Source organism: Balaenoptera physalus (assembly GCF_965194825.1).
Source record: "Balaenoptera physalus genome assembly, chromosome: 3".
Taxonomy (NCBI): domain Eukaryota; kingdom Metazoa; phylum Chordata; class Mammalia; order Artiodactyla; family Balaenopteridae; genus Balaenoptera; species Balaenoptera physalus.
Genome location: NC_138890.1, coordinates 168,076,071 through 168,088,523, shown reverse-complemented (window position 1 = coordinate 168,088,523; position 12,453 = coordinate 168,076,071). Strand labels below are relative to the sequence as shown.

The 12,453-nt window shown below is 38.7% G+C and overlaps 1 protein-coding gene across 1 annotated transcript in view; it reads right to left on the bottom strand.

Moving 5' to 3' along the window:
- CTNND2 (catenin delta 2) overlaps positions 1-12,453 on the bottom strand; it is a 943,287-nt gene that overhangs the window by 370,724 nt on the left and 560,110 nt on the right. Inside the window, exon 9 of the mRNA XM_082458356.1 lies at positions 11,428-11,683. Within this exon, the coding sequence (XP_082314482.1) occupies positions 11,428-11,683 (256 nt within the window). The remainder of the gene's footprint in view (positions 1-11,427; positions 11,684-12,453) is intronic.

The following is a 12,453-nucleotide window of genomic DNA, read 5'->3' as shown; positions in this document are numbered from 1 at the left end:
TTCTTACTGTAAAATGCTCACTTTCTCTCTACAGATGTCAGTGCCTCCAAATTAATGAGCACTGTTGGCTGCAAAACGTCTCAAGAAGCACCGGAAATTAACTTCCATTAGTTACAAACTGACAGTCAACTACCACCTGCCTTGTAAGACAATAAAAGCTTTGAACGCTCCATTTTTGTCCTCAATTAAATGTTCAAAGTCAGATGGTGAAGAAAAGTGACTTAAGCCATCCAGAAAAATATTAAAACTGGTTTGTGTGTGAAATGACCAAAGGGGATTTCAGATTCTCGCTTGTGGTAGGATAAACGGGGAGGTTTTGAGGATAGACTGAGATTGGCTTTCCATAGTTACAGCAGCATAAGTTGAATAACGAGGAAAGGAAATTCTTTTCATAATATGGTCAGGTTCTCTGAGAAGCATAGAGCCCTTTAAGGAGCACATAATTTCAAAAGGTTGAGCATAACGACGTGGGTGCCGATTAAAGACAGAAATAAACAGCCGGGATGTGCTTTCCAATATTCTCACAGCTACCGGGATTTCGGAAGGGAAAACAAATGTTGCGTTTCTCTAGTTTCGTGAATTTATATTTTTAGTTTTCAACATTCTATCAACATTGACTTGAAGAATGGAACCTGTTTAGAATGACTTTTTTTAAATGGTAAAACAAAATAAAAGCAAAGCACAAAAGTTGGGAAAGCAGACCGATGGATAAACAGACAAGAAGCAAAATCAATACCTTGTTACTATGTGTCTTTTGTCGCATTAAAAATCAAGTTCTTACTTAAGTTTTGCAAATCTTATCTCTGGGTAACTGTGTGCAGAGCCCATTAACAGATAGTTTATTTATGTACATATACATATACACACATAATATATGTATATGTATACACATAATCTATGTGGCATATATGTAGATGCCACTTTCCTTAATAAAATCAAATGTAGGGCTGTCTAGGTTCCCCCTAGAAGAAGACAGTCCTTGAGGAACGACTGACGAAGGAAGCCAGTTCTGTCACCCTGGATTTTCTTGGTTTCTCTTTTTCCCTGGGGGACTCCCACTCGTGGGAACCAACCTTGGGGAAGAGGGATGCTCTTGTCCGTTTTTATAATCTTATTCAATACCAGACCCACAAAACTTTCCTTTGATTCCTTTTGAAGCACAAACCCTTCTTTTGATTCCTTCAAACCACTTCCCAGAAACTCTAGAAAGTATCAAGTGGGAAGTGAAAGGAGAGCACGCAGAAGGGAAATAGAGGCAGAGACCCCAAAACGGAGCCCCGAGATTTAGGACCTTCTGTTCCAGGTCTGTGGGCCTCTCTAACCCTCCTTGAGATTCCAAGGAAAGAGGCGGCCTCATTTTTGGTTCTCAGCTTGTTTCTAAGGGGCACTGTTTTTAATATTCACACTCCTTTTGGGCTCTTCAATATTCTGATCATTTCTTTCACAAGGAAGATGAAGAGAGAGATTGACTTCCTCCCTCCCACCTGTAGCTTAGCTTTCTGCTTCATCCTAAATGACTGTCAAAGAATGACTTCACCTGCAAGATCCTACTCTCTCTTCAGCATGAGAACATCTAAGTCCAACAGATAACACACAGACACAAACATATGAGCGTGGTTATCAGTGAGAAGATAGAGATGAACCTTAAGGCAGGAAGTAATATGAATTACTAGCAAAAGTAATACACTGAGGGATGATAACGACACTGAAAACTAATTATTTGTTTTACTTAGGAATCCAGTATGCCATTCCTTTAAACCATCAATTATCTTTATTTTGATGTTATCACTGTACTTATCATTACTGGGGACCTTAATATTAAGACTAAAGATGCTTGATGTTTCAGAGTTCTGACTTCTAAGGAGCCGAGGTGGTCCCCTGATGCTAAATGGTATCACCAGAGTTCATCTCTCCTATAAATGGATTTGGTAAAGATTTCATGATAATTAAATGATTGAATGGAACTTCTCAGTTGCTCTGAATCAGGGGAAAGATGCTATTTCTGTTCCTAAAACAGGGAATGAGTGTAGTTGGCTTTAAGTAGAGGGGTTAAAGTTAAGTTGTGGAAAGACTGCATCAGGATATATGACAGACACACTGGTAGATCATTAGAGACACAACTTAAGGGACCAAAGACAAATATTCCCGGCTTCATAATGGAGACCAAACCCAGGATCACCACGGCCACCTTCAGAGAGGCTGGGTGGAGGAGGGGGAACTCCGCTGGGAAGAAGGGGAGGGTGTACAATAGCCTTTGCCCCTGTGGTAGGCTCCAGGTAGCGTGGATTTGGCTTTTTGCCCTAAATGAGGCAGGAAAGTCCAGTGGCCCACTTTCGAGAGCAGGGACTTGATTTTCTCAGGCTCCTCTGCACCCCTGGGGGTCTGGCTAGTGGGTGGAGGCCCCAGTGAGTGGCTGGCTCTTGGAGCAGGTGTGAGCTACAGGCTCACCTTCTGAACCTGGGGTAGAGCCTGTTTTACCAAAAGCACGTGGACTGAGGGGAAGGACGGGGCTGGTTCTCAGGAGGAAAGCCTGTAAACCAGAAAAACACAAAGCAGAGATTTCTACCATCACAACTGATGGAGTGTCTGCTAATGACTCATTAACCAACTAATTAGTACCCTGGGTAGAAGGATGCATCTGGGATGTCTCCGAGGTCCCTATGCCAGAACCCGCTTTGGTATAAACGAGCTGAGGGCGTAGTATTACAAATGAGTCGCTCTTTTAGAAATGCAGTTGTTCACTCCTACCAGGGATTCCGAAGACAGAAGGCAAAATGAGTAATCTGGGCTCTGGGAGAATCAAGATGGGCAGAGACAAGTACTGTGTGTAAACACTGCTTTCCTTTCAGTTGATAAAAGGAATCCTGAAAAGGAGGCTTTTGTAAAACAAACAAAATCCTTTCGCAGTTGGAGTCTTCCCTTCCGTCTTCTGATTCTGCTTCCTGGCCGTGAGGGCCCAGGTCTCAGTTCTCCCTCCTCACTGCCCCCGCTGGCCTGTGCTCTGGCCTCCTCAGATGCCCTCCCATCCCTGGCCTCCCAGCAGGGCATCCCCCCAGGATCTGCTCCTCGGTCTTTCCCACTCGGCAGCACACGGCCTCTGTGCCTTCACCCACTTCTTCCACGTCTCTGACTCCCAAGTGCCATTCTCAGCTCGAGGCTTGGGCCACAGGTGCTCCTGATGGCAGGCGCCGTGCTGGCAGCAGAGAGGCAGTGGTGACAACAGTGGGCCCGTCCCTATGCCGGGAAACGCCCCCAAAGACCTTGAGGTCTGAACACGTGTCATCTCACAACACCTTCATGAGGAAGGTGCTTTTATCATTTCCGCTTTACACACATGGGCACTGAAGGCAGAGCAGGTGAGCATCACGCCTCGAATCATGACTTGCTGAGAATCCTTTTCCCCTGGGTACTGGACGCCCTTTACAGCCCAGACCTCCTCTACTCTTCCTGTGCTGGACGAGAGCCTGCACTGCGGGGCTGCCCAAGATCAGCACCTGGGCTGAGAGGGGAGAACATCTGAAATTCTACTTATTTACTTAACCAAACAAAATAAAGCAATTCAGAACGATCATACTTACTCCACAGGTTGGCACTGGCCCTCTCACTGGGCCCACATTTCAGATGATGGTGCATTTTTTACTGGAAGCCACAACACAGCAAGGATGACAGTCACACCCTTGCTAATTTGACCACTAGGGCTCCTTATTGCTATTGACATGTGTCGGTCCATGCGATGTGTGCCGGTCCATGAGAAGTTTTAGATTATACGATCTAGCTTTAAACTAACCCTCCCAATACGAACAAGGTAACACAAATGATTCAAGCATGGCCAAGGGCTAAGAAAATAGCTATGCTCACCCATCTATCCACACCTGGAGTGATGAACATCAGACATGTTAACCAGCAAAAACAGCAATAATATACTCAGATCTAACATATTCAACCATATTGCTCTTTCTAAAGACAGGTTTTTACGATTAAAAGTGTATACTGGTCTTTCACAGCTCCCTAAATGTCCATTGACGGATAATGAATAAAGAAGATGTGGTATATATATGATAGAATATTACTCAGTCATAAAATAAGTATGAAATAGTACCATTTGCTGCAACATGGATCCAACTAGAGATTATCACACTAAGTTTAGTAAGTGAGAAAGAGAAAGGCAAATGCCATATGATATCATTTATATGTGGAATCTAAAATATGGCACAAATGAACCTATCTACAAAGCAGACTCACAGACATAGAGAACAGACATGTGGTTGCCAAGGGGGAGGGGGTGGGGAGGGATGGATTGGGAGTTTGGGATCAGCAGATGCAAACTATTATATACAGGATGGATAAACAACAAGGTCCTACTGTACAACACCGGGAGCTATATTCAATATCCTGTGATAAACCATAATGGGAAAGAATATAAAAAAGAAAGCATATATATGTATAACTGAATCACATCGCTGTACAGCAGAAATTAACACAACATTGTGAATCAACTATACTTCAATAAAAGAAATTTTAAAAATGTAAACTGAAATAAAAACTTTTAATTGTGGTGTTTTATCTTTAACATCCCGTTTCAAGTTCTATCTTTAGTGCACATCTGTTTTACAGTGTAAATAGTATAATAGTACACTGAAACGTGTAGTTAGTTGAGTAGGGTGTCTCCCCAAAATTCATATCTATTCAGAAGCTCAGAATATGGCCTTATTTGGAAATAGTGTCTTTGCAGATGTAATTGGGTGAAGATGAAGTCATCCTGGATTAGCGTGGATCTTAAATACAGCAACTGGTGTCTTCATAGGAACAGGATGGGAGACCATGTTCATAACTTATAAGTAAAAAAATCCGCATACAGAGATGCAAGCTAACATTTCTTGCTGACTCGGTGGGTGGACAGTTGCCCTCCCATCCCAGCCCAACCAGGCTGGAGTACTTCAAACAGGCACCACCCCCGACTTCCAGCCCTCTTTTCTTTTCAACTAGAGAGCTTTCTCTACCATTTTTTCATATGTAAATATCAACTATTCCTCAAGGTTCCGGCCAATCACTCAATTCCGCCTCTGTACTTCTTCTATCACATCTGTCTTATTTACCCAACGCACTACAGTCATTTGTGGATATACCTTTCTCTCTCACATACCTTTAACAGCTCCTTAAAGAATGAAGCTCTTTTCATGCTATCATTGCACCTGCAGAGTTCACCCTACAATATTCCCCAGAAAAGTCACCGAGAACACATGTGCCTTCAGATGGACCTGGAGGGAAGAGTTTAAAGGAATGAGAGCTACAGGGCTGTGTCCCAGCCCAGCTGTGGCCATGTGTTGATAAAACCTCGCGGAGGACATATATGTGTGCTTTTCATATTTCCAAGTGGCATGAGCAGTGCATTATAATAATCATGCTGGATAACAAAACTGTAGTCTGAAGTATCAAATAATGGAATCACCCAACAAGAAGTGAATGTAAAGCCCCTCATTTAAGTTAAAAAGAAAATTTTATATGTGTGTATATATATATATATATATATATATATATATATACACACATATAAAATTTCATTATATATATAATGGAATACTACTTAGCCATTAAGAAAAAGAATGAAGTAATGCCATTTGCAGCAACATGGATGGGCCTAGAGCTTATGATACTAAGTGGAGTAAGTCAGACAGAGAGAGACTAATACCATTTGATATCATTTATATGTGGAATCTAAAATATGGCACAAATGAACTTATTTACAAAACAGAAACAGACTCACAGACATAGAAAACAAGCTTATGGTTACCAACAGGGAAAGGGGGTGGGGGAGGGATAAATTAGGAGTTTGGGATTAGCACATACACACTACTATAAATAAAATAGATAAACGACAAGGTCCTACTGTATAGCACAGGGAACTATATCCAATACCCTGTGATAAACCATAATGGAAAAGAATATAGATACATATATATAGATATCTGAATCACTTTGCTGTACACCTGAAACATTGTAAATCAACTATACTTCAATAAAAAAATAATAAATTAAAAAAAAGTCTCACTGAGAAGGCGCTGGAGGGAGGAGTAATAACTGTCCTCAGGGCTGTCTCTGAAGAAGCGATAGACGTATTCTAACGTGACTGCAAAGGTCAGAAACAAGATCAGGGAGTGAACTTACAATGGGTGAGGATTTCAATATAAATGAGTGTACAAGGCTTGAATTATTCAAGAAATTAATAAAATGCTTCAAGAGATGGTGAGTGGCCCATTTCGAGAGGCATTCAAACAGAGACTGAATGGCCAATTGTTGGGCTTGCTTTTGGCCTAACTGTATAAATGACGTCCAAGTGCTCTTCGCACTGAGGGTCTTTAAATTGCAGATGCTGTATTTTTTCCCCCTCTGACATTTCCCCAGTTAAATAAATGATTATTGAACATTTGAAGTGAAAAACAAACTCCCCAGAGATTCACCACCCCAGAACTGAACTAGGAAGAATATTATGACTGTTTTATTGCAAACACTTCAGATATGTTACCTAAATGACATAATAATGTCGCTTTAAACGTTAATAAAGATTCTAAAATTATTTTTTAAATCTTCACCTTTAAAAAAGCATCTTTGTATATATTTTGTTTCCTGAGCATTCATTTCACTATATGCTATGTGCGGTTATGGAGTGGGCAGGTAAGCAATGAAAAAAAAAAACAGCATTTGGAAAACATTCTTAACCTAGGTTTACCTAATGATATTTATAAGCAGTATTACTTAATAATATATACTAATACAACATCCAATAATAAAATAATTTTAGTAATACACTAGGTAATTCCTTAAAAGTGCATATTTTTAGATGATTGGTCAAATACTGTGGCGTGAAACAAAACATGGAGAACAAGTTTGATAGAGCCAACTGAAAATGCAGTTGCTAATTTGGGCTCAAGTTCAGCATAAAGATGTGTCATTGCATTTATTTCTCTGTTACACTGAATAACAAAAAGAAGATAGAATTTTATTGTGAATCATGTTTACAGTAAGTTAGATTCCTTTAGCATGTTTGAAAAACTGCTTTTGAGGTAGTTTACATCAAGGATTACAATATCCTGAAAAGGGGTTAATCCAACTTGATTAAAAGATGCCATTCATGCTGCAACCTACACATTAAGTTCTGTCAGTAAATGCCTTAGCCATAACTTTTCTTCTTTTATAGACAAGAACATTTATAGCACCACTAGTACACCAGGTACATCAGTCTTGCTTATTTTCTGGTTATTTCATCAATCACATTTTCACAACAAGGATGCTATGACTTATCACTCCCAACATCACTGAGTTGGGGTGAGTCCTTTCATATAATTTAAAGATTTATATTTGACCTACATGTTTAAAAGCACTATATAAAACTCAATATCTGGTATAGTACAAACAATGTATTAGCTGTGATAATTCTTAAGAAATTCACATTTTATGGAAGATAACATGCAATTAACAAATAAAAATTCTCAGCGAACGTGGCTGTAAAGCAAACATTATATATATAAATTTTTTTTTCAAAGTGATTTCTGACTTAACAAGGCAATCAGATTCTACCGTCTCCTTGTATAAAAGGTTTCTGTGCATTCTTTGCTGGAGTAAGTAGGGGCAATTAAAAGTGAAAAGTTTTGCCCCGATCTATATGACTCAGCCAAGTAAGCTAGAAAAACCTAATCCTTCAGAACCAATCCTTTCATATCCTATGGCTTAGAAAAAAATTTTTAAAAATTGTTTTAAAGAATATATATATGTATAACTGAATCACTTTGCTGTACACCTGAAACTAATGCAACACTGTAAATCAACTATACTTCAATTTAAAAAAATAAATTAAAAAAATAAAATAAAATAGCCTAAATAAATAAATAAATAAATGTCATCAAAATATCAAAAAAAAAAAAAAAAGGTAACAGGGAGTTTCTGGTTTCAAGTCTAATGACTGAATTGGGGCTACCTTGATTTCAAATTCTTATTTTAAAATGTATGATTTGCTTGAAAACTCCTCATTGAAGCTCCTTAATAGAGAAAAGATACTGGTCTGCAATAAGATGGATAGGCAGATAGTAGAAGAGAAAAGAAAGGAAAAACAAAACAAAGACCACATATCCATAAGCAATTATCAGAGAGACCAGACCTATTTAGACAATTTGTATCATTTCCTTCATTCCTTCGTTCACTCTTACACACAGAAAACTGGTGCTATCATTTACTCATCCTCCAAGAAAATCATAAAAGATGTGAGTATAGTCTTTCCTTTTCCTTTTTATTTTTTATAAAGAAATATAAATGCCCATGCCAATACGTGCCCCGTGTCCTAAAAGTGTGGATTCCAGCCTGTGTACCCACGGGTCATTTATTCCAATTCTCCATTTATTTGAGGCACAAAATATGGGGATATCAGTTTCCTCCCACAAAGGAGAATTAAGTTAAAGATGTAAGGAAAAGTGCTTTGAGAATTGTAATGTGCTATAAATACATGTTTGCAATGGCAAAGAGGCTTACATGGTCTGGTATTTAATGATAAATAACACTTTAACAAATTCTCTTCAAAAATGTATGTATAAAAGCTTGAAAGAAGTCTAAAAGCTGGAAAAGTTTAAATCATAAGTTATAATGCTGAAATAAACAATTTTGAACCCCCAAAGTAAAAGATACCCGTTCTAGTAATATTCTCCTAGGAAGAACCAAAATTCATTATTCAAAAGAAGATGCAAAAATGTTACCATAAAAGAAGCATTAGGGCTTCTCTGGTGGCGCAGTGGTTGAGAATCTGCCTGCCAATGCAGGGCACACGGGTTCGAGCCCTGGTCTGGGAAGATCCCACATGCCGCGGAGCAGCTGGGCCCGTGAGCCACAATTACTGAGCCTGCGCGTCTGGAGCCTGTGCTCCGCAACAAGAGAGGCCACGATAGTGAGAGGCCCGCGCACCGCGATGAAGAGTGGCCCCCGCTTGCCACAACTAGAGAAAGCCCTCGCACAGAAACGAAGACCCAACACAGCCATAAATAAATAAATAAATAAATAAAAATTAAAAAAAAAAAAAATTAAAATAAAAGAAGCATTAGATTGTGGACTAGAATTTTAGATTAGATTTGGGCTGTCTCAATTAAATCTGAACAATTTGACATATTCCTTTATTTAAAAAAAAAACGTACAAGAAAGGCATTATTGTATTTTATATACCCATTTTGCATAATGCCAGGTTATTATTATTAGTTCCTTTTATATTAAGCCATAATAATTCAGTTCTGGTTCTAGATCTGGTTCTGTTTGTTTTGCTTCTATACCTGACCTTAGGATGGTGGTATGATTTTTTTTCAGAATTAACACATATTTAAAGCCAATGCTTAGCATTCTTAAAAATAACATAGTAAACTGTAATTCCTATAACACTGATTTGTATATAAGTTTACACCTACAAAAGGTCAGTGGCCAGTATACTCTTATTCATTCTCACATTTCTTATTGGTGTTTCTCTTTTTTGGTTTACAGTAGGCACTCAATAAATATATGTCACATAATCCATAACTTAAAATGATAATAGCCATGATGATACACTGAAAGAAGAAAAAAGGCTATAAAAGTGACAGTAACATAAAATGAGAAGGCTATGCCATTTAATAAAATAAAATGCATTTAATACACAGTATAAAATAAAGAAGCGAAGCTGTAGCTAGAGAAACATAAATTTGGGTTCCTATCAAGCCAAATTCCCCTAATATGAAATTTTAAAACCTTTCCACCGAAGATTAAACGCTTAGCCTCAATTTAAGTATACAGTGTTAAATAAAGCGATGCCAGTTCAATTATATATTTTTCTATTTAGCATTTCCTAAGAGTTTACTTCTATTTCTACATGTTTTCAATAGCATGTCTAGAAAAATTATTTAAAAATAGAGAGTGTTGGGGGAGGGATGGATTGGGAGTTTGGGGTTAGCAGATGCAAACTATTATATATAGAATGGATAAACAACAAGACCCTACTGTAGAGCACAGGGAACTATATTCAATATCCTGGGATAAACCATAATGGAAAATAATATAAAAAAGAATGCATATATATGTATAACGGAATCACTTTGCTGTACAGCAAAAACTAACACAACATTGTAAATCAACTATACTTCAATAAAAAAATAATAAATATTGAAGAAAGAAAGAAAGAAATAGAGAGTGTTGAGGTGTTGTTATCTGAAGAACATTCTACCCACACATGCCAAGAATACTGAAGGATCTGGGGCAGATTTCAGGACCAAGATGATAGAGATCCCTGTTTCGACTGAAAATCTAGAGAAGCAGGATGCCAGACAATGTAAGTATAAGAATTCTTCTTATTTCTAGTAGCTAACAGTGAGCACTTATTACAATTCACCTTTACAATGGAGGTTCTACCACATATAATATTTAACATAAACCCTCCAAGCAGGTTTGAATTGTGCTAAAGAAGCTATCTCAAAGAATACCATAAAATGGTCCCATTCTGCCTTTTATGTATGTAGAAGTGATTTCTTTTTACAAAAGAATCTATGCAAACCCCTCAATATAGTACACATGCACTTGTGTGCTCTATCAGAGAAAATATCCCAAAATTCCTTGAGATGAATTTTAAGTACACCACCAGATTCAAGTCACACGCCCTGTTACAAAGACATACCAGGAATCTGATATATCTATAGTATTCACAGATGCAGATATATATTTGCGGGACTCTGCATAAATCAAATGCCTATGAATAAAACATCATTTAACTCTACAGGAATTCAATTCCAATTTCAGAAGTAGAGTATCACTAAATCCCTCACCACTGTTGAAAAAAGAAAGCAAAAAAGAAACACTTCTCAATAATAACAATTTCTTTAATATATTATATTCAAGTTTTTAATCAATGGCCAATCAACTTTAGCCTAATGTTTATTTTCAGACACAAAAATGAAGGTAATAAGGGTTTTCTAAATTTCCAATTTTTAGTATAATCTGGTAGGTGTGCCACTTTCCACTCTGATGAATGGAAACATACAACGCGACAAAGCATGCTTCTACTGAGACAAGAAAATACCTAGACCACAGTATTTGAAGTCAAATGATATAACTCCCGAATCCTCCATTTCTATTGCATGAAAGAAAACTGTTCAACATCTCATCAAATAGCTGAAACCCTCAAGCACCTACAAATGTTCTGATCAAAAGATCGTCTTTGCTGTTGAACCAAGAAGATGCTAGGGATCCATGATCGATACCAATATTCCCAATCAAACAGAAGATTATAAAACCCAACCAAAGTCAACGCTTTCATACTCAGCCAGTGACATGGATGCAGTAACGCGATGCAAAAAGAAATCATGTAGCAACAAGGCCTGGTTCGAAAACCTCTTTAGCAGTGATCGGGAAGAGAAAAAGGTTGGTACCCACCTGGGATCTTTCTGAATGCTATCGATGGACGGGGATCTGGCCAAGGTGCCTTCGGGAGGGAGGGCAGGGCCGGATTTGCTGTACGGAGACTCGACGGAAGGACAATACTGCAGCTGCCGGTAGGGGTCTGCGTAGCTGGAGGCTGGGCCCGCGGCGTAGCTGGCCCTCTGGAAGGTGGCCACGGCAGCGCTCTGCGGGCCATGCTGGCTGCCTGTGCGCTGCAAGGGGACGGAGTCGACACCGGGGGAAGACGGGGCTAGGACAGGAAAGTAGGGACAAAGTAAAAAATTGAGGACCTGCTCACAGAAACGGTTAACCAGGTCTAGGCAGGGGGGAAAATTACACACATACGAAAACAAAAACAAAAACAAGGGTTTGAAAGAATAAAAAAAAAAAAATTCTGTCATATTTGAACTAACACATTCGATGTTACCCATTAAAATGATCATTAGCATGTTATTTCAGGAATAAACCTTTCCACTCTAGGGCGAAAACGCATCTGCGGTTGTGTTTACTGCTTACCAACCTCCAAGAGAAGGTTTGTTAATCGGAAATGTAAACTCTGTGCGGAGCTAAAACCCAGAAGAAATGTAAGGAATATCCTCTAAGGAATCGTGGACAGGGACTTCTTTACTGTTTAGGTTGAGAAAACTCAGAAAGTGCTCGCTCAGGTGATGTTACGTTAATTCTATTAAGGGTGTGAAAGAAATTTAGTAATGTGGTTAATTTCTCCTAAATAAAAGAAAATAAGGAAACGTGAGAGGATGTGTATGGATGGGGGTGGAGGTGGACACAGGTCCAGAGTTAGTACTCGAGCATTAAATGCAGGACTGTCCTAGTTCTTGTAAAGTTTAACAAACACCCACAAGATTTTTATATGCCTCTTTCTCAACTTGAGCTGTCATAGTAACAAATACATTTGGTGAAGGGTGGGCATGCGAGAGGAGATGAAGACCTGCCCGACTGCAACACAAACAAAATAAGGAGCTGACTTGGCTTTTCCAGAAGTATTTGCATCTTTTCAAT